At 35.9% G+C, this 23269-nt stretch overlaps 1 protein-coding gene across 11 annotated transcripts in view; it reads left to right on the forward strand.

Moving 5' to 3' along the window:
- The window catches only part of LOC150087831 (bromodomain-containing protein 2-like), a 676121-nt gene that overhangs the window by 181849 nt on the left and 471003 nt on the right, over window positions 1-23269 (forward strand). For all 11 annotated transcript variants that reach the window (XM_090369219.1, XM_090369215.1, XM_090369216.1 and 8 more), the window contains 2 exons: window positions 9626-9694; window positions 22668-22749. In XM_090369219.1, the coding sequence (XP_090225345.1) occupies window positions 9626-9694; window positions 22668-22749 (151 nt within the window). The remainder of the gene's footprint in view (window positions 1-9625; window positions 9695-22667; window positions 22750-23269) is intronic.

Here is a 23269-nt window from a genome sequence, read left to right on the forward strand (position 1 = left end):
ATCATTGAGGAAGGTGGCTACAAGGACAAACAAATTTTCAATGCTGACGAAACTGGACTGTTCTGGAAAAAAATGCCCTTACAAACTTTTTTAGCTGAAAATGAAAAAGCACAACCTGGATATAAAACATCAAAAAATTGTTTAACACTTTTGTTGGGTGGAAACTCATCTGGGGATTTTAAATTGAAGCCTCTACTCGTGTTCAGAGCAGAAAACCCAAGAGTTCTAAAGGGTTGCGTAAAAAGCACATTGCCCATAATTTGGTGATCCAATAAGAAAGCATGGATTACAAAAGAATTGTTTACAGAATGGTTCACAAATTATTTTTGTCCGACGGTTGAACATTACTACAAAGATGAAGGGATGGAGTTCAAAATTTTGTTTCTTTTAGACAATGCACCAAGCCATCTACCTGAAATTTCTGATCTCAATGAAAATATAAAAATATGCTTTTTCCACCTAACACGTCTCTCTTACAGCCCATGGATCAAGGTGTTAATTGCTACATTCAAGGCGTATTATCTGCAGTGAACTTTTTCCCAAGCGACTGAAGCTTCAACAGGAGTGAGATCATCATTTTTGGAAAAATTATAACATCAGGAATGCAATTGAAAATATATCTGCAAATTGGCTAGAAATCATTGCCAACAACATGCTTCTGTTTGGTGCATATTTTGCCTCATTTGGCAAATGATTTCACTGGTTTTGAATCGCAAGTTCAGACAATTGCCGAAGACATTGTGAACATCGGAAAAGACTTTGGGTTCGAAACTGGACACTGCCAATGTACATGACTGCATTGACTTGCATGCAAATGACTTAGATGATGCAACTCTCATTGAAATTGATGAGCAAACTGCATATGAAGAAAAGGAAAACAGTTCTGAATTGGCATCAAAAGAATTTTCAACAGAGGAATTGGAGAAAGTTTTTCATGGAGTTGACATGGCCTGCAAGGTGATTATGAATGGAGATCTGAATGTTGAATGTAGCTTCAGGATATGGCAAATTTTACAAGATGGGATTCGATGCTACAAAGATCTGTATGCCCAGAAAAAGGAGACGACTTCACCAGACTTCATTATTGAAATACCTAAATAAACAAAACTTTTTTCTCATCTCTCATGATGTTACCTTTTCATTAATAAAATTTTGCAATATTCTTTTATTTCAAATCCTTTTAATTGGCTATCAAGTGCAAATTGTTTATAGATTTATTATAATTTGTTTATAGACTGTTTGTTTCTCTGGTATGCATTCAGTTAAAACCCATTATAATTATACCCCAGTCAGCACTGTTTCACCTAACACGGAACAGTTTCGGTACCAATTATGAGTGCTATTCTGGGTATTGCTGTATATGATAACAAAATTGCTTGCATCCATTTCGTTTACTTACTGTGTCATAGAATCTAATCAGCCTGGGCAGACATGATCCCTGCCCTTTACAAATCCATGTGATTTCCAAACAATTCTTGTTAAGATGATCTTTCCCCATTGACTTCATTATTTTTACTGGAACAGTAAATTCTCATCTAACCCTTTGATCAGTCCTGTGAATAGGAGGCATTTGCATATCTCCAATCTGTAGGAACATCTGCTGAATCCAACAATTCTTTTATAATTATGGCCATGAGTTTGCTTAGTTCTTTTGCTGCTTCTTTTAATATAACTGGGTAGAGCCCATCAGCCCCAGGTATTTACTTTTAGCTTCAACAATTTTTCTTTCACTTTCTTCTCAATTATAAAAAATCATTTAGTTCCCAGTTATAACTTGGTGTACTTTTGATGTACCCAACCTTATGTGTGAGTATAGGTGCAAAATATTTATTTATTTATTTAGGTTGTCAGTAACATTTACAGGATCATCAATAGTTATTCCATTTGTATCTAGTGGGCCAATGTTGTTAATCCCTTTCCTTCTAGTGTTAACATAAGCATTTAATTCTTTGCTACTTTCCTTTGTATTCTTAATCAAAGGCTTCTCATAATCTGCATTAGCTTGTCTTAATCCCTTATAACCCTCCTTAGTGACTGACTGCTGACTAGTTTGTACTTGCTATAATAGTCCATATCCCCTGCAAATTTATAATCATACCACACATTTTTCTTCTCTTCCACTAGTCTCATCAGTTCATCAATCCATTTAGATATAAACCTTGAACAGCATGTCTTAGTTGGTACAAAAAGGCTTAGCTTCTGTGATTACTTTCTTGAGTGCCTTCCATTCAGAATTTGCAGTTGGTAACATCATCAGTTGGTCCCACTAAAAGGTATTTAAAAACTGTCTAAGACCACTGTAATCACCTTTATGAAAGTAAAATCCCTTCCTCTCATCCTCGGCAGTAGTTATATCTTTAAGTGGTTTTTTCTTTTTTTTTTTTTTTTTTTTTTATGTAAACCCCAAACACGAGAGGTGTTAGAATCCATAGCACTTAGTACCGTGCTTGGGTTGGAGGTTGAGAAGACGAAAGAAGATATTTGTAAACATTGGACTCGAACTTCTGTAGACTATAATTTTCAGGAAATACGTATGAAGGAAGGTTGTTCCAGAAAACAGCAGTTGAATGAATAAACGAGGAAGATGAAAAGTTGTTCTGTGAGTTTGAAGTTGGACGGTAAATTGATGTTGGCTGGTGGAGGCACGTTTTCGGACTGTTTTGAAAGAGAGAGTGGGAATTATAGAAGCCAATTCAGAAGAACGGTGCCCATGGAACTATCTGTAGAAGAGGCATGCAGCAGAAACAGTATGGCTATGAGACAGTGAGCGGAGAGACTCTGTTAGAGATGACTCATTAATTAACCTAACTGTCCTCTTCTGAATGGAATCCAGAAGCCTGAGAGAGGTTTTGGGGACACCACCCCAGATGTGGGAACAATATTCCATGGCAGGGTGGATTTGCGATTTATACAGAATGACAGCTGTTTGGAAGAAAAGTAATGCAGAGAGCGAAAGAGAAAACCAAGTTTTTTAGATGCAGAAGAAGCAATATTTGTAATGTGCTTGTGCCAAGAGAGATTAGAAGTCAGGGTAATCCCCAAAAGAAATATAGTAAACCCCCGCTATTCGCGGTTGCTGATTTAATATAAAATGAAACCTTAAAAAAAAAAAAAAAAAAAAAAAAAAATGTGAATTTTAACGCGCCATGAACATTTTCTGTCATAAAAAAACATGGGCGTGGCTAAAATAAATTATCTTTCCCGGTCAAAACAGCGCTCAGTGGGAGGGGGGAGAGGGGTGACAAAATCGCGAGCTTGGATGTTTCTCGCTAATACTTGTTCAGTATGTATTATGCGCTTGTCATAGAAGGTTTTGTCGTTTACTTTTAATTTATATGCTTATAAATTTATCAATTTATAAATTGATATGCTTACAAAAGTGATAACTCTATCGTTTTGCAGTGTGAAACAGACTTTTTCGAGTGTGTTAATGGAAGAAAGTGACTTTATTGTGAACAAGTTCTTTCTAACCCGTACAAAAATATGGCTACGAATAACAAGGGAAATGTGAAAAGATCAAAGAAGGTGATGACATTAGCGAATAAAATTGAGTTATTCCACAAAATTTCTAACGGTGAAAGTGTCTCGTCAGTGGCAAAACATTATAAAATCAATGAGTCAATAGTACAGTCAATCAAAAAATCGGAAGAAAAAATCCGCCTTAGTGTCTGTAAAAAGGCGCTAATTGCTTCAAAAATTTGCTGTGTAACTCGTAATGTTAAATTAGAAAAAATTGAAAAAGCTTTAAATCTGTGGATAGAAGACCGAACTCAAAATAAAATTCCGTTAAGTTCACTCATCATTCGTGAAAAGGCAAAACTCCTTTATCAATACTTTAGCGAAACTGGTGATAGCACTGGCGGGATAAGTTTTTTTTTTTTTTTTCTTCTAGCAAAGCCGTTGGTTTGAAAGATTTGTTCGAAATTTCTAATAAATATTACATTTAATATTAAATTGTTTCTTATTTTCATTTCGATGCCATATGCTTGCATTTCACTATGTACTGTCTATGTACATATAATACATACATAGACAAAATTTTAGACTAGTTTTTCTTATATATTTCATACTTTGGAACGGAACCCCTTTATTAATATGGGAGCCATAACTCAGTATCCGTGTTTTCGGTATTCACGGCATTTCTCAAGAACGTAACCCCACCGAAAACCGGGGGTTTACTGTATATCATTTTGCCTTAGAAATTGGAGAGTCACTAAAGATAAGCATAGGAGCAGAAGGATCCTTTTTGCAAGATATAAGACAATACTGAGTTATAGAAGGATTGCAATCAACTAAGTTGTCTTTGCCCCACTGGAGAATTACCTGAAGATTGGCATTTAAGGAATTGGTAGCAGATATTCGAGAAGTTGAAGCTGATTGAGCAGGACAAGGTTTCTCAAAATGGAAAGTGGAATGCAAAGTGCTATCATCAGCAAAACTATAGATAGGATTTCCAGTCAATGGAAGAAGGTCATTAATATACAAGAGGAAAAGAGTGGGGGAAAGAACAGAACCTTGGGGGACACCTGCATTAGTGGAGAAGTTAGAAGACAGAGAGCCATCTACCATCACCCTCAGTGAGTGATCAGAGAGAAAACTGGATAACCAATTATTAAAAACAGTCGGCAAACCTTAAGATGGAAGCTTGTTTAGAAGACCTTTATGCCAAACACGATCTAAAGCCTTTGAGATATCAAGAGCAACTACTTGTGTTTCACCGAACCTTTCCATTGAATTAGTCCATAAATGGGTAACATAAGCCAGAATATCACCAGTGGATCGACACTGACGGAAACTCATACTTGCGATCGTTGATCAGACAGAACGTTTCTAGGTAGTTTAAGAGTTGGCGGTTAATTGATTTCTCCATTACTTTAGAAAGAGTAGAAGGAATTGCAATGGGACGATAATTGGATGGGAGGGATTTGTCACCCTTTTTAGGAACTGGCTGTATATGAGCAAATATCCAAGCCGAAGGAAAAACGCCTTTGGAATAAGAAAGTGAAAAAAGGCGGCAAAGAATAGGAGTAAGTTCAGGAGCACAGGTTTTAAGAACAAGTGGAGATATACCATCGGGACCTGGAGCTTTCTTAGCATCAAGATTCGTCAAAATCCTTCTGACATCCTTTTGACAGAAGACCACAGGAAGCATTGAATGGAGTGTGTTGGGAATGGTGGGAGGTGTTTTACCAAGATCATTAATACATGAGTTTGAAGAAAAATGGGATGCTAGCAAGTCAGCTTTATCCTTGGCTGAAGTGACAACAGAACCATCTGTTTTGGACATAGGTGGGAGCAGAGATGGGCAAAAGTTGCGGCCAATAGGTTTCGCAAGAGACCAGAATGCTACGGTTTGAAGTGGCTAAGAGTAGAAAACTTGCAAGAAGCAAGTTTTCTACTCTTAGCCTGTTCAAACTCTAGTTTGGACTGATTAATAACTGCTTTACAATTGTTGCAAGCTTTGGTGTAGGCAGAAAATGAAACTGAAGAATTAGAAACAAGCCAATTAAGATATGCAACATTCTTCTCTTGAACAGCCTTAGCACATTTATTGGAAAACCAAGGTTTATTTAAAGGATGAGATTTTAAAGTGTAGTGTGGGATAAAGGATTCCATTCCTGCAAGAATAATTTCACTGACACGATCTGAGCAAATGTTGACATCAGAAGTTTTGAAACAGTAATCCGACCAAGGAAAAGAAAAGAAGTCTCGCAGGTCATCCCATTTTGCATTCTTGTAATGCCAAACAACACGAGATTGGGAATAGCCATAAGATAAAGGTTCCATTGGAGAAGAGACAATCACCAAGTTGTGATCTGAAGTGCCTAAAGGACCTCTCACTTCGATGTACTTAGAAGGGTTGTTTGTGAGAAAAAGATCAAGCGAATAGGCTGTATGATTAGGATTGTCTGGTATTCTTGTAGGTAAATGAAGAATCTGTGCAAGGTCATTAGTAATTGCAAAAGCCTCAGCATCTCGACCAGTTGGGTTGGTGTGAATAAAAAACGGAATTCAGCTGGAGTTGTGAACATTAAAATCACCAAGGAAAATTACCTCTCTGTCAGGAAAGTTGGACTGGAGAAAGTCAGAGCTCCAAGTGATTAGTGGAGTTGGGAGAACAGCAGAGACAACAGATGAATTTGACACAATGAGGTAGAGAGATTTTAAGCCAGAGAAGATCAAAGAGAGGAGATTTGAAATTGCCAAGTCTCTGACAGGAAATATCAGAATGGACATATGCACAAGTACGACCTTTGAGGCGAAAGGAATCATACAGCATATAATTTAGGCATCTGAGACGAGCAGTAGTTGAATCAACCGATAACTGAGATTCTGTCAGAAAAAGTACATGGGGTTTGGCAGACTGGAAATGGACATCATTAAATTAGAATTGAGACCACGTATATTTGTGAAATGAATTAGGAAGTGCTTGGGAGGTTTAGATCTTTTTGCAGATAAGCTTGCTCTATTAGTTTGACAATTCATGGTGTATTCAATAGTAAGAAAAAGTGGGTGGGACATGCTGTGTGAAGTAATGAAATTTTTGTATGTGGCATACACATGGTAAGAATATACCCAGATCCTTGACATAATATGTCCTCGATAATGCTCCCTGCATACACACTACTCGGACTCCTTCCTGTCACTGTCTGGCAGAGTAGAGCTACACTAGCTGATCCGGAAGCCTCCTAGAGAGTTACCAGTAGTTTCGGTCCGGTGTACTAACTAGTGGCCGACCTGCGAACACCATTTTAGTGCTGTACCCTCGAAATGTAAGGAATATTGGATCTTGCTACGATGTTTATCATAACCTTAAAAGTCATCAGTCATACTGCATGATGGAAGAGATAGGGAAGGGTTGACCGGAACTTAGCTCTAGAGACTAAACATGGGTTCCACCACTTCAAGCCTCCAATAAGCAAAGTGGTGGTATTGCACCGGTTGATTAGTCACCTGCAATTGCATTATTGCTTTCTTGATTTTTAAGTGCTATTGAGTCTCAGTTCCTTTTTGTAACCAGTTGAAGTTTCTGTATGGCACCTCCCTAAGTTGAATATACAGGCAACTCTTGGTTTACAAATGAGTTCTGTTCGAAGATGTTGTTCATTATATGTATCTTGCACTCCTGAGCTTTTATGATACGTATCATATGTTAGCAGCCATTATAAAGCATAAAACCATGTACTAAACATTGAGTGGTCTATGCGATACGTTTTATTATAATGTATGTATGCGTTATGGTTTTTCGTATACGATACCTAACATAAAATAAGAAAAGAATAAAAAAACAAGACATCGTACTTGTTAATTTTAATTAAAAATATAAAGAGTTACAAAATAGAAATGAGTACTAACATAATACAGTAATACCCCGACTTACGCGAACTCGGAGTTACGCGTTTCTTGATTTTTTTGTTTGGCAACGCTGCCGCCAACTATCTTCAAGGTCGTTTTTCATATGTTATCGATATACGGTGCGATGGCGGAGAATGAGAGCGAAAGATGAACAAAATTCAACTTTGCTGCTTTTATGTTTTTTATATCAGTGAAGGAGAAACACATTTCACCATAATAACGTAAAAACCAACACAATTCCAGCTATCGGTAAAATCGCAAATGCAATTAGACCGAGTTTACTACCAGTTTATAACAGATTTCACTAGCAGAAACGCAACTGGATTTTTATTGTTTTATGGTAGTAACCCCTAGAAATGTGAGGGGTTAATAGTGTATCTCTGCCTTTATGGTGTTGTTTATTCAGTTGCTACATGCGCGCAGCTTTGTTTATGCGTATCAAGCGTGCTTCCTCGTTTTGTAATTGTGCTTTATTCCCTAAAAATGAGTAAAATGCTTAATTAAAAGGTGTGAAAAGGAAGCGTCCTGGTGAAGACACTGCAGATTCAGAGAGAAAAAGAAAAGCAATTATCGATAAACAGAGGCGGACTGGGTCAAAAATTCTTACCCGGGAAAATTTATAGTGGCCTCATACTATGGTTTATGGCCAAAATCACACTGGCCCACCAGGGTTTCCCCGGTAAGGCTTATGGCCAGTCCGCCTCTGTCGATAGAGAAAAAATATAAAATTGTGAAACGCTTTGAGCGAAATGAAAGGCCATGTGATACTGCACGTGCTACAGGCCTAAACGAAGCAACGGCGAAAAGCACATGACAATTGCAAACTTGACAGGTTGAAAATTGAAAAGGGCTTAAAAATTTTAGAAAACATAGACTCCAACGAAGAACGCGTTATAGCTACAAAGCAAGGAATAAAAAAATTATTATCTTGCTACGAAGAAATTCTGCGTGAAAAAAAGAAGTCTCTGTGTCGTCAGACGAATTTGTTAGATTTTATGAAGCCATCGACATCGAAATAACTTTTTAACGTAAGTCATTTGTTTTTTAATACATCTTTTGTATTAATATGTATAAAGAACTGCAATTTTATTAATATTTTTCTTCTAAACTAGTGTTTTTGTTAGTCCTTGGTCCCAATTAAGCAAAATTTATATGTATTTATATGCAAAGTTGTACCCCGACTTACGCGAATTCGACCTACGCGATTTTCGTCGGACCCACCTATCGCGTAACTTCGGGGTATTACTGTATATGTACTGTACATATGTATTCAACTTTTACTCGTCAATATCTTCATCAGTGTTCAATATTTTCCACATAAGTGACACAGGTTTTTGCTGTGTGTTCGCAGTGCTACTATTATCTGTTTCGGATATCTTTGCGACTGGAATAGAACGGGATGGAGAAGCTTCCCTTTTCCAAACCCTACGTGAACCAATGGTTGTCCGTCTAAGATAACCTGGGAGAAATAAGTGATGATCCTATTATATTATAATAGGGGGAATCACCAATTTCTTTCCTGCGAGAAAACATTCTGCGTGGCATGGCATGTAAACTAACATTTTTTTTACTGACTAGATTAGTTTTATTAACCAAGAATAGTTCAGTATAATTATCATATAATAATTTTCTGATAATTATTGCTATAAATATATTTTTTACAAGTTTATTTATTTAAATCTTACAGTTATGTTTACTATATGTTTGGCATTTTGTTTTATAAGGATCTATTGGTGACTTTAAGAAATCTTAAATGAATTGTGATGTTCATAAATCGAATGTTTGTAAACCAAGAGTTGCCTGTATTTAGTATTACTTAAGGAATTTTTAGGGCATGTGCTGGTATTCTAATGATAACATTGTAATCTGCATAGCATTAATTAAAGGGGATACATTCATTCATTAAATTTAGGTAACATTAGACTAATGTTGAATAAGGTTGCTGAAAGGAATAAATATGCAGGATGGTATAATTGTGAAATATCCTTTCTGCATGATAAATTTCTTGGATATAATAAATTATATCCAAGAATAAGTTTAAAATAATATGCAATAAATGGTACTGTATGCTTCTCAATGCCGAAGGTTATATGATTAGAATTGTAATTTAAGGTATCAATTATTACGTATTATTTGAAACTTGGTATTAGTTATCTCAAGGAGCGTTAATTTCACAAATAAATGAGAACTAAATAAAATATTTCATTTTAAATAAGGGGATTTCCTATTTCATAAGGCTGAAAGTTTTTTTTTTTTTTTTATTAAATAGGATGTTGTTCTTATGGCCAGAACCCTTGAAAATGTTTTTAAATCAAAAGCTGCCGGCATGCCACAAGTGGTAAGTTATTTTTTATTATTTATTTTTAAGATTTTTGTAATTTCCCTTTGGCTAATTCAGGGAAATTGCTTCATAACTGTTGTCAGTTATGTGCTCCTTATTAATACTGAGATAACCATGTACTATTTTCTGTAAGCTTAATATTAACTTGGCAGCAGTGGCACCACCAGTTGTTACAATGACAAGGATGCCTGATCTGACATTCTTAAATTTTTCTGTTTTACTTTTGAAAAAGTTTTTCTTATGCTATGATTTTTTGTTGTATACTGGTGCTCAATCACTTACTAATGGATTGCTGTAGTTATTAAATGTAATTTTTTTAATGAAAAATTCTATAATTTTTTTTTTAGTTTTTCCACATTATTTTAATTGAAACAAAAACTCATTAATTCTGCTGAAAGGGAGGAGTGGAAACAAACAAATATAAATATGAACTATCAGTCTCCCACTAAGTCAGGAAAATTCAGCATTGTGTGTGCACATGTTTTGTAAAATAAAAAAAAGAGACAAAAACTAGTTAGTATTAGCAATGGCCACATGGTGCAAGGAAGTCTATGGCTTATGCTGCACCAGCCAAAAAAAAAAAATAATAATAATAAAAAAATAAATAAATAAAATAGTAATAAGAAGAAAATTAAAAAAATATATAATAATTAAACATAAAATTGAAGAGAACCTCTCCAACAAGAAACATTTGTTTACATTACACAAACTAAAAATAGCAGCAGGAGGCAGAAGTAGTAATATAGGTGGTGGTGTTCTTATTCTTGTGTCTGACAGATACTTTTTGCACAGAACTACAAGCAAAAATTCACTTAATAAAAATTCAAGTAAGACTTGCTGTATATATGGTAATAAGTATTTCAGTGATGAGGTCTGTCAGACCAAGCAGGTGAATTCTTACTAAAATAATTACTTTAAATAAAAGCTCTTCCCCTGTGTAAAGTTTAGAAACTAATGATTACCAATAGAGTCTAAAAATCACATGTTCATAGATGTTTTCTCCTCCAGTGGTTGTAATCCTGCTGTTTCAAAACACAACAAACGACCACACTGACAAACTGTACGTCGCCTTGGTCTTTTGGTGTTTTCATGTTGGTGTAATAGCAGGATTGCAATCACTATAGGAGAAAAGACCGATGAAACATGATTTTTAGACTGTATTAGTACAGTCAGTCCTCGTATAACACGTGTTTACATTACACAAATTCGATCATACACGATTTATAAATAAGGGAATGATATCTTATATAACATGAACCGAATTCGCTTATGCACGATTTGCCTGTGTGTTTACAAGAAATGGCAGTCGAATGCGGAATCACCCAAACTGAATGCAACACGATAGGAACGAAGAGAAGATTCTGAAAATGTATTTGTTTTTTATATCAGTGAAGGGGAAACACATTTCACCATAAGAACGTAAAAACCAACACAATTCCAGCTATCGGTATAATCGCAAATACAATTAGATCGAGTTTACTACCAGTTTATAACAGATTCCATTAGCAGAAACGCAACTGGAAATTGTTTTATTGTTTTATGGTAGTAACCCCTAGAAATGTGCTTTAGTAAAAATGTGAGGTGTTAATAGTGAATCTCTGCCTTTACGGTGTTGTTTATTCAGTTACTACATGTGCCCAGCTTTGTTTATGTGTATCAAGCGTGCCTCCTCGTTTTGTAATTGTGCTTTGTTCCCTAAAAATGAGTAAAATACTTAAAAGGTGTGCAGATTCAGAGAGAGAAAAAAAAAAAGATAAAACAGAGGCGGACTGGATCAAAAATTCTTACCCGGGAAAATTTATAGTGGCCTCATACTATGGTTTATGGCCAAAATCACACCGGCCTCTGGCCCACCGGGGTTTCCCCAGTAAGGCTTATGACCAGTCCGCCACTGTCGATAGCAAAAAAATATGAAACTGTGAAACGCTTTGGCGAAATGAAAGACCATGTGATATTGCACATGCTACAGACCTAAATGAGGCAATGCCGAGAATTACAAAGAATGCAGAGAAAATAAAAACAACTTTCATAGCAGGAACTACTCAAAGTATAATTAAAATCCATTAGATTAAGACAAAGAATTTGAAGAGATGCAACGGCTGTCAACTGTTTGGATAGAAAATCAAACAAAAAACAAGTTTGCTTACAATAGAAGCAAAAGCATTAGCAATATTTTATTACGTAATAGTTAATAGTCGTAATAAAATACGTAAGTACTTTATTACGATTATTTATTGTGTTTGGTAATGTTTTCGTTACAAATGTGTGTTCAGTCTTGGGTGGTTGGCACCTAACCCTATTTTTCCCATAGAGCCTGTTGTTTATATTGCATGATTTTGCATTGCACGAGGGTTTCTAGGAACACAACTATCATGCTATACGAGGACTGACTGTAATACATTCTAAACTTTTATTTCAAATATTTAGATAAAAATAACCTGCACATTATGCTATTCAAATATTATAATTAGTAATTCCTATTAAATTAGTTGCATTTTATATTTATAGTAATTAAAATAGCTATATTTGTGATGTAAAAATTATAATTAAAACTCACTTCGCTGTATGTGAATAGTTGAAGGTAACACATTTCATGGAATTTGGAAGTTTACATTAAGTTACTCAGAAAGTAATAACTATACATCACAGGCTTGCCTTGAGCAAGACTGTGTTGTAATCTTCTTCATTTGGCTAATTTAAAATTTCCAAAATGTTACATATTCACAAAAAAAGTTGAACATCCTACTTGCAGGATGTTCAACAATAAAAGTTGAACATCTTTTAGTTGAACATATTCACAATCTCTTTTTTTATTTTTTTGGCTGATGCTGCATAAGCTTATACACTTGCTTTCTTGCATCACATGCCACTACTACTACTACTACAATAAAAGTTGAACATCCTAAATTGTATAGTGCAAACTATAGATTTCTTCTGAGGTGCCAAAGTAAAATTTAAGTGTATGGAAAAAGTGTTGGATGCTATGTTTTGGGTTTCTGTTGCTCAGGCTGGATCATGTACTTCTTCAGTTATGGTAATATTATTGGAGGGAACTGGAAATGAGTTGGTATTTCTGTTCTCATATTCCTCAACAAATTCATACATTTGATGTATGAATCTTACAGAGTGAAAATGAGGAGACTCCATTCCAAGCCTGATCACTCTTTATGGATATTCTCCATTATACTAAAGTTGTTCTACTAGTCTCATGTGCTTTGTCTAACCTGTCTATCTGGAATGCTTTAACAACGAAACTAGGTGTATATATATATATATTGGAACCTCCGTAGCCAGGTGGGCAGGAGCAGCAGTGCTTAGCACATGCTTCTTGATTAGACCGGGATTCGAGCACATGACCACCAAATACAGAGGATGCAGAAAGGTCAGGGAATGACCACCGCATATCCCCGGAGCAAGATGGCCTTAGTTGCTAATGCTCCTAAGAACCAAATAACAAACAAACAATATATATATTCCCCCCCCCCTTTCCCTTCTTTAAGCATGTCGGGTTTAGGATAGTCATCCTATGTTCTTCTTGGCCTTCCTCTACTTTGTCTGCTAATGGGTCTCCAGTTTAATATTTTTGCCCACCTGTCAATATCCATCGTATTTTTTTTTTTTTTTCTTCCTCTCTTTTTTTCCCCTATTATATTCATTATTGACTGTATTTTACATTGTTTCTTGATTTCCTCTAACTCTATCTCAGTGTTTTATTAATTACTTTCCTTAGTGTTGTCATTTCTATGGCTTCTCATGTTTGTTTTATTTTTGCCCTTTGTCTCAGCTGCATATGTTATTATGGGTCTTATTATAGTTTTATATATTCTAACATTAGAATCCTGATTAATGTTTGTGGATTATTCTAGATTATATTACTTAACTACATGATATTCTACTTTCATTTAATTCTTGTTCGTCTACTACTTTAGTTATTCCTGAACTGTTTACCTGTGTTCCTAGATAGTTAAATTTCATTACTTGTTCTGTTATTTTTCTTCCCTAGTTCTAAATTATGTCTGAGTGCTTCTTTTGTTATTGTTAGGCACTTTCCTATGGATATTTTCATATTATACAGGGTGTCTCAAAAATATTGGTACAAATGTTTAGGGGAGGTAGGTAACATCTAAAGGAATGTGAATCACATAGGAACCCATAACCGGAAACGTCACCGTAAGTCGGTAGACAGTGCTGTTCATCAGTTCGTGAGAGGAAAAATTTCTGATTTACTCATTCAAGCAGTAGTTGCTACATGAAGAGCATTCATCGATATATGAACTGTGAGCTGGTAGACATGCACCTAGTGTATGGATTAGCAGAGGGCAATGGATGAACTGCTCAACGAATTTATGGAGAACGCTTCTCAGACAGACATGTACTGGACCACCATTTGTCTGCGCATGTGCATTAAAATTTGTTTGGAAAATTAAATGCACTAGGCATAATCCTTATGGGTTTTGATAATTAACTATATAATATCAGTGTAAATACACCATAGTTAACCCATAGATTTGAGCTACGATTGTAGCGTAGAAGGCATCGTTTTAATTGTATCTCATAATGTGGTTGCCTTCACAACAAGATAGCTACTATTGAATTACTTCAAATAAATAACGCTTCTCTAGTAGAGAAGACTACTGTTATTTATTTTCAGCGTACCACCACCCAGACGATCGTTTCGAAGCTTTTTGTCTTCGTCATCAGTGGGCGGGTAGGTAATACAACATGCCATCTCAGTTGCGAAGTTATATCCACATTATGAGAGATGCCAGAAGGGTGGGTGTGGTGGTAATGTATTTGGAAAATTAAATGCACTAGGCACAATCCTTATGGGTTTTGATAATTAACTATATAATATCGGTGTAAATACACCATAGTTAACCCATAGATTTGAGTATGTTGTATTACCTACCCGCCCACTGATGACGAAGCCAAAAAGCTTCGAAACGATCGTCTGGGTGGTGGTACGCTGAAAATAAATAACAGTAGTCTTCTCTACTAGAGAAGCGTTATTTGTTTGAAGTAATTCAATAGTAGCTATCTTGTTGTGAAGGCAACCACATTATGAGATACAATTAAAACGATGCCTTCTACGCTACAATCGTAGCTCAAATCTATGGGGTAACTATGGTCTATTTACACCGATATTATATAATTAAAATTTGTGCGATTATGGGTCATTTAGAGGTAACAGGAGTAGTGCGGGCAGACCACGTTCGACACGAACTCCCGCCGTGGAAGAAAGTGTATTGAATGCTGTCCAGAATAATCCTACTACCAGCGCACATGCCATTGCCTCTGCCTTAGTAGAGTCTCGTTGCAGTGTACAGCGTGTCTGGCACGACGATTCCTTACACCCCTTTCATCTCCAAAGGGTTCAGTTACTGCTCCCCCAAGATCATCCTGCATGTGTGGATTTTGCGCGGTGGTTTCTCCAAGAAAGTGTTCAAGACTTGAATTTTCCAGCCTATGTTTTGTTCACGGATGAGGCTTATTTCACTTGGGAAGGCTTATTCAATCAGCACAATGCTCATGCGTAGGCTCACGACAACCCACATGGTGTGCGCCCCCATGTGGCACAACATTGCTTCACAGTAAATGTGTGGGCAGGTATGGTCGGTGACTGCTTAGTCGGCCCATACCTGTTACCATCCTGCACGAACTCCGCTAAATATTGGATCTTTCTTGAACAAGTTCTACCAGTTCACATTTTCTGGAACGATGTTCCAGCAAATGTGAGACGCAACATTTAGTTTCAACATGACGGGGCGCCTGCCCATTATAGAAGGTGTGTTCGTGACCATTTGAACAGGTGTTTTGGGAATTGATGGATTGGCTGTGGTGGACCCGTTGATTTATCACCTGATTTATCATGCCTTGATTTCTTATTGTGGGGGCCCGTCAAATCTATCGTAGATGAATTGCCTGTGGAGATGGAAATGGATCTCGTTGCGAGACTCGTCTGCGCTGCTGCTACTGTCAAAGATACTCCAGGTGTGTTCGTCCGCATCCGCCAATCCATGCTGCGTCGGTGTCACGCATGCATCGTGTCTCACGGTGGAACCTTCGAGCATCTGTTGTAACATCATGAAATGCATCCATCTCGTACTCCCTTGTTAATATTATGTCAAATAAATGTTTGCCACTAATTACTGTCTTGTGTCATTTCTGCTTCTTGTGCCTCTGCTACTACTTTCCCGTGAAATTTCCGGTTATGGGTTCCTATGCAATTCACATTCCTTTGGATGTTACCTACCTCCCCTAAACGTTTGTACCAATATTTTTGAGACACCTTGTATACCCTTTTGCTTTTTCATTAAAGTTATGTAGCATTCTTTGCAAACCATTTTCATATTTTTGCCTTTAGTGCTGAATCATATGCACAGCAGATTATATTTAATTTTTTTTATTCTAATTCATTTTTTACTCTGTTTACTTAATTCATCCATTATCATGCTGAAGAGATTTGGACCCAGTTTATTTACATTTCCTTGATCTGTTTTGATTATGCATTTATTGTCTGTATGATTGTGTGTATACATATCTCTGATTACTTCTATTGTTTAAAAGCTTTTCACAGCTTTTGCACGTCTTTTAGTTTAACTCTTTCAAAAGCTTTTGTTAAATCTATGTATAAAACACATAAAACAGTCTACTATACTCTAAATATTTTTATATTATATGCTTAAGTGCTTTATGCACCTATTGTCTTCACATGTAAAAGAGGGTCTTCAGTAGATTTTCATGATATTTTGTATTTGGACTTGTTAAGCCAAACAAAGTTTCATTAAAATCAGACAAATAGAAATCAGGCAATTATTATTTCTTTTCTTCCATACAATATGCATGGCAAAAATGAAATTCATATAAATACCAACGGGCTGCAGCTTACAGAATAACCTCTGGTGAGGGACTGAGCCTTTGTAAAATCCAAATAAAGTATGTCAAAAGTGTTCCTTACATCTAGCTCTTGAGTAACTGTGTCAAAATAGCTTATTAAGTTGGTTAAACATGATTTTCCCATAACAAACCATAGTTGTGTTATTTAGAATGTGATATCTAAATGTCCCTGGATTACATTCTTATTAATTTTGTTAAGAATTTCCATATCACTGAAGTCAGACTAACCGGTCTGTAGTTACCAACTTTGATCTTAGAACCAACTTTATGTACTGGTGATATGCTGGCACTTCTCCAGTCCAAAGGAATCTCTCCCAAGTGCAAAGATGCCCTCATAATTAACTTCAGTGGTTTAATACACTTCCTGGTGGCCTCCCTCAAAATTACTGGGTATATGCCATCAACTCCAGGAGCCTTACTTGCCTTTATGCTCAAGTCATTTTCTAATGAACAGTTATCTGTAATTTCGAAATAACCAATTTCATATGACTTGGCCTCACTTGCACAGCCTCTTCTCAACATGAAGGGTCTTTCTTCAGTAAAGACAGATGAAAAGTACCTGTTCAATTCATCTGTGACATCAGTTGAATTGTCTATGACTTTCCACACACACTGCACAAGGGTCCGATCTGATTCGCTTTATTCTTCCTTGTATTCACATACATGAAAAGTTCCTCGTCCTCATTCTTTGATATATATGAGAAAGCACTTCTCCAGTGCTTTCTCATATACATGCACCCTTGGTCTCTCTAATCTTATCTGTGCTACTATTACAAGTCAACTTGTAGCTGTCGTATGCTTCAGTACTATTCATCACTTTGTAACTATCCTGTGTTATCTTTATCTGCTACATTTGATAGGCGAGCTCCGCATTCTTCCATTTCGGCATCCTCCTCCTTGCAGTATTTTCTTAATAGTATGTATACATTTGTGGCTTTGTGATTTTTGCTTTAAAGGTATTCCATAATTCAAGTATATTCACCCTCACTCTGCAATCTGCCCAATTAATAGATGCCATATAGTGCCTTAAACTGTCAAAGTCCCTTCTGATGTTAAAACCTGTGCCTTTATCTTTAACTATTATAACATGTTTCTTCATCTTTCAGTTGATGACCACATGATCACTACCTTCAGTGGTTCTTGTATTTTAAGCCCTGTGATGTCATCTAATTCGTGAGTAATGATGAGGCGAAGAATATTCTCACCCCCTAGTATTATCTCTGTCTTGTTCGTACATGCAATAATCATCTAGTTTAGTTAGAAATTTTTTCTTAGGTGAGTTTCCCTTCCACTTATTCCAATTAATCTGGGGAAGATTGAAGTCACCGATTAATAAAACATTAATGCTTGCGTGCCCATTCTATTTGCATGTAAAGATTCTCCTTATATTCTTCACAATCTTCTGGTCCGTAGATTACTTGCACTCTCATTATACCTTTGCTTCCAGCTAACTCGCATCACACAGCTGGCAGATGTAACTTCAGACTGAACAGAAGCTCTTTTCACTCTCAGGCTCCTTTTGATAAGAATGACAACCCCACCCACCCTGCTATTGTTCCTTAATACATTATACATACTATAGTGTAGGGGTCGACAACCTTTTTTGAGTGAAGAGCCATTTTTGATTTAATTAAAAAAAAAAAAAAAAAAAAAAAAAAGAATCTGAAGAGCTGCATCTCAGCTGAAGCTGGCATGGGGGAGAGTTTTTTTAAGAAATGGAATAGAGTGGGAAGGTGTTCTAGTAAAAAATATATATTTTTATTAATACTGAAAAAACCATAAACATCCAGTTAGGTACGAATTAATGTGAACTTCATTTACTTTTACTGCTGAACTTCTTGAGTGAATTTCTCAACATCAGGTGAGTATGCCGTAATTTTCATCTTTAAACATGCTGAGAGACTTGCATTTTTCAGACAGTTTCTTGAGTTATTTTTAATATAGTTCATGTTCGAAAATATTTGCTCACAGAAATATGTCGCTCGCCGTACATGTGGGCTAAAAGTTAAAAAACCGCAGTTACATGTTCAAGGAGCCGCATGCGCTCGTGAGCCACAGGTTGCTGACCCCTGCCATAAGTGGAACTTGCCATCCACAATTTCTGGGTGACACCACGTCCTGTTAGTCATATTATTTCAGCATTAGTTCTCCTAACCAAGAGTTCAAATTCAGCCAATTTTATTAGCATATTAGCAGGAGTTACCTGTATTGTGAAATTTTTGGATACTCTATCACCAAAGTATAGATAAATGTAATTATAAAGTTATTATGATTCTTTGTTATTATTGATACCTTTTCTTTTCTGATGTAAAAACTGTTTTTGTCATAAGCCACACAATTTCTTTAATTTTGAAATAGTACAGCATATTATATAACCAGTTCTTCTAGACCATAGGTGCCCCAAGTGGGCGGTACCCCCCCCCCAGTGGGCGCTGAAGCCTTCTTGGGGGGGGGGGATAGTGGGTTCAGAAGCAATTGGGGGTGGTCTAGGGGGTCGGTGGCTCATTATCTGTATTTTTATCTCCTCGGGTCCAGTGGACTCAGTTTAAAGGTCAACTAATAAATTCTATAATTTTTACTCTATGGACACAACTGAAATTCGCTATAGGTGAAGCCAGAACTGTTTTCTTCGATTTTCCCACTTCAATTTTCAAAACCTTCTATTGAATTTCACGCAAATGACAAAAATGTGACATCAAGTGTATATTTTTTTAGGCCTTTTTCTGTTATTTTTCTAAACCCACCCTAATTAGCCCAGGACCTTTGAAACACGACAACGCGAGCTACTGTGAATTGACATAAGAAGCAATAAAGCGAAACAGTAGCAACAACTGTTTTTGAAAGCGAACAGATTGTATTTCCTTTCTTCAACGTGTATTGCTCCTACGAACAAAAAATCAGGGAAATTCATCTTTTAGAAACGAGAAAAACTGGTGTAAAACTGATAACACTACAATGCGCATTTGATTAAAAAAAAAAAAGTTTGCTTTATTGTAATTGTCTTTAGTAAACAATATCGGAACAGCAGTTCCCCGGGTGTGATCCTCTAATGAAATTTCGAGAAAATATTTCTATTTGTAGCTGCATCGTAAACTTTGAAAACTGGTGTGCAGAAGAAGAAAAAAAAAATCATTCGCTACGAATAACGTATTGTTTCTTGAAATGTGTATTCTTCACAAAACTGCAATATTTTCTAACAGTACAAAGCTAACAGATTGCGACTAACGGCTGCCGAAAAAGTATTCTTAGAAGATACTTGCTTGTTACGCTTTGATGTCATCGCAAAGGGAGAAATTCTGTTTTAGTACAGAAGCCAAATAAATTCACTATCCACGGTCATAATGCTGTTCTGAACTGCAATAAACAGATAAACCCCACTGAAAAATAGATTTTCTCCCCATCACTTCTATTGCTTTGCTGTGGTTTTTGGCGAGTAATTTCACACAATCAAGTCGGTGACTGCTAAATGCGATGCAGTTTCTTGTATTCTCTCTCTCTCTCTATTTCGGGATCTCTGACCGTGTGGTCATCCTAGAGTATAAACAGAAAATTTGTTAGTCGGAATGCTGCCCACCAGTGGCACCAATTATCAACTGTTTTACTGTCCTTCTAATTTTCAATATGTGCAGATAATAGACTTGGGCAAAATTCGAAAGTGCTACTTCAATTAGGAGCAAAAGCCATTTGCCCCAACATAACAAATTACTTTAGGTACAATAAAGGATGACTACTGATGATTTTACTGACTGGAAGGAAGTGTCCACAACTGTACAAGGCTGTCACTCAAAGGAAAGTAACTGTAGTCATTTGTATTCAAGGGCAAGCTATACGACGATGTTTGAAATGTATAATGCAGTTCACTGGCTAATATTTCTAGGGGGATTATTGCAAAATATTGTTCCGAAAAACAATTACAATAAAGCAAAGAGGGTTTTTTATCGAATGCACACTGGACAAAAATTGGAGTAATCTGAACTTAGGCATCCTACGATGAAGCTGACTTATTAGAACTTTAGCATCTGTTGTGAAACTGAATGCAATAAAGAAATACTTTCGAATCTGCGATGAAACTAACTTACTTGAACTTCAGCATCTGTGATGAAAGTTACAGTTGTGGACCTTTGTCAATCTCCTGGCCTTCCTCCCACCAAAAGAATATTTTTATTTCTTTCTCTCTGTCTCTTTTCCTTAGGGTCGGACTAGAAAGGGTGAACTCCCTCCCCCAAGGAGTTTTTTTCCCTCAAGTGAATGAAAGGAAGTGGAAATTTCAGGAAAATGAACCCAGTTTTCATTCATTTGGCAAACAGCAGCTCTGTCAGTGCAAGAGAAGTGAAATTACATTTGCAGCTCAGAATGGAATTCAAGCAAGCAAACATATGACACTTTATGGTGAATTTTACGGGCATGTGTGTGTGTGATAGTGAAAATTCAATTTTTCCCTCAAATTTTTTGATGGTATCAAATGCATATAAAACAACCCGTTACTCGTAGCATATATATATATTTCGTTTGCACACCAAATGCATGCATTTGGTGTGCAAACGAACTTCGAAACCAGATGCATGCGAAGTTCCTAAGCAACATTTGGTTGCTAAGAATTTAAGTGAATGCCTGCATACTTCGCTCCATTACATTATTAGAGCAGTCAACAAGATTAGAAGCAATTCATTGAGTAACAGATTGTTTAGCCAACTTTGTAGTGAAAACGATGAAGATTTCAATCGTTTGCTACTTCACACAGAAGTTGGTTGGCTTTCAAAAGGTATTTGTCTGAATCGATTTTACAATTTGTTTGATTCAGTACTAGAGTTCCTAGAAAACAGAGACGATGGATTGCAGGCCAACCTGATTACATCCAAAAATAACCGCTTATTTTACAGACCTCTATAAAATATTTAATGAAGTAAATCTACAATTACAAGGTGATGAATGGAATTTAATTAAAACAAAAAACGTTATTGCCGCTTTTGTGGGGAAACTTCTTCTGTTCAAGCGGAATCTAGGCCGAGGCGAATAGCCACTTTTCAAATTTATCAACAGTGTCTCTCAGAAAGTAAGATTTACTTACATACCTCCAACCCTTGGAGATTCTCCGTGTGATTTTAATGAGCGATTCAAGGATATTCTAAACGTGAATATACCAAATTGGGTTCTAGATCCTTTCTCACATGTAAACACAGCAGGATCATCAAATTTACAAGAGGAACTCATAGAACTCACAACAAATGAAGATAACAAACTTTTAAAAATGCATCAGGCTCATCCTTCACATTAATTTGTTATTTTTGCTTTGTATTTTTACTTTATAAGTTCGAAATAAACAATTTTGTAATATATTTGATGGTGTTTTAATTATTACAATAAGATTCTTACTAATGCATTTGCAATCTCTTAATATGTATTCCGAATTTTCATATTTAAACCATTGTATGAAGCTGTGCATAATGTTATTCGAGCATACACTTTACAATCTTTACATATGGGCTATGTTTCATCAAAATCGGTATAGCAATAACTGTGTTCAAGATGAAGCAAACATTGGCCACTACTTTTTCAATAATTTAACGGCATAAGTAGTAATATATCATTAGTTGCTTTTTACGTCGAAAATATCAAATGGCTTGAATGCGGAAAACTGTTATAATGGGGGGCATTACAAAATTTATGTTTTGCAAAGTGGGCGGTGGCCCGAAAAAGGTTGGGAACTTCTGAGTTCCAGACTTTGACAACAATATCCACAAGGATTTTAAAATGTCAATAAGTTGGCTTCTAAATGATTTGGTTATTGGAATATTTTCTGTAAAGTTTTTATTTCCAGCTTATTTCAATAAATTCGGTCATTTTATCTTCCTTTAAAAATCTACATGGAATGCAGCAGTTTTCAATCTTTCATTAGAATTGCTACTTTTTTTCCCCTGTACATATATAAGGGATAAAGAATTTCCAAATTTTTCAAGCTGTTTTGAATAAACATCTAATAAATAATACTGGTAATATTATTATTTATGATTTTTATTATTATTTATTCTTTTCTATTTTTATTGATCCCTTTTGTTGCGATTTTGTAATACAGGAGGAAGAGCTTCCATTACCCCTCAAGAATTCTGCACCAAAATGGAAAGGGAAAAAAGGGAAAGGTGGAGGACGTGGAAGAGGTATTGCACGTTAACATTCATATTTTTAATGTAAATATAGTGTAATCTTACATTGGTATGAGTATACAGTATGTGTGTACTCTACAAGACTTCCCCCTCTTCTGACTGAAACAGTGAGCCATCAAAAACAAAACAATATTGCTTATGTTTTATTTCAGTAATTTTTTTTTATTTAATAACCCTTGAGTTGTGATATGTTATTTATCAATCATATTGATAACAGTAAATTTGAAAGTGGGGAAAAAAAATTGACAATTTACAGCTTCATAGAACCTCTCCCTAATTGTTGTAGTAAATGTGTATGATATAGCGTGCATTCATACTCTGCACCAGTTTTTTTATAACATCGTGCATTGTAGCAGGATCAGCAATATATATATATAAACACCTACATGCTATAAAAACCCCACCATCCTTATTACAGTTAGTCTCAAATCCTTTCATTCAAATTTAGAAAATTTTATCTATGGATATGATTTGGTTGATTTAGAGATAGTGAAGTGTATGGTGCACATGTCAT

Source organism: Mastigoproctus giganteus, chromosome 3 (assembly GCF_048544385.1).
Source record: "Mastigoproctus giganteus isolate SK-2022 chromosome 3, ASM4854438v1, whole genome shotgun sequence".
Taxonomy (NCBI): Eukaryota; Metazoa; Arthropoda; class Arachnida; order Uropygi; family Thelyphonidae; genus Mastigoproctus; species Mastigoproctus giganteus.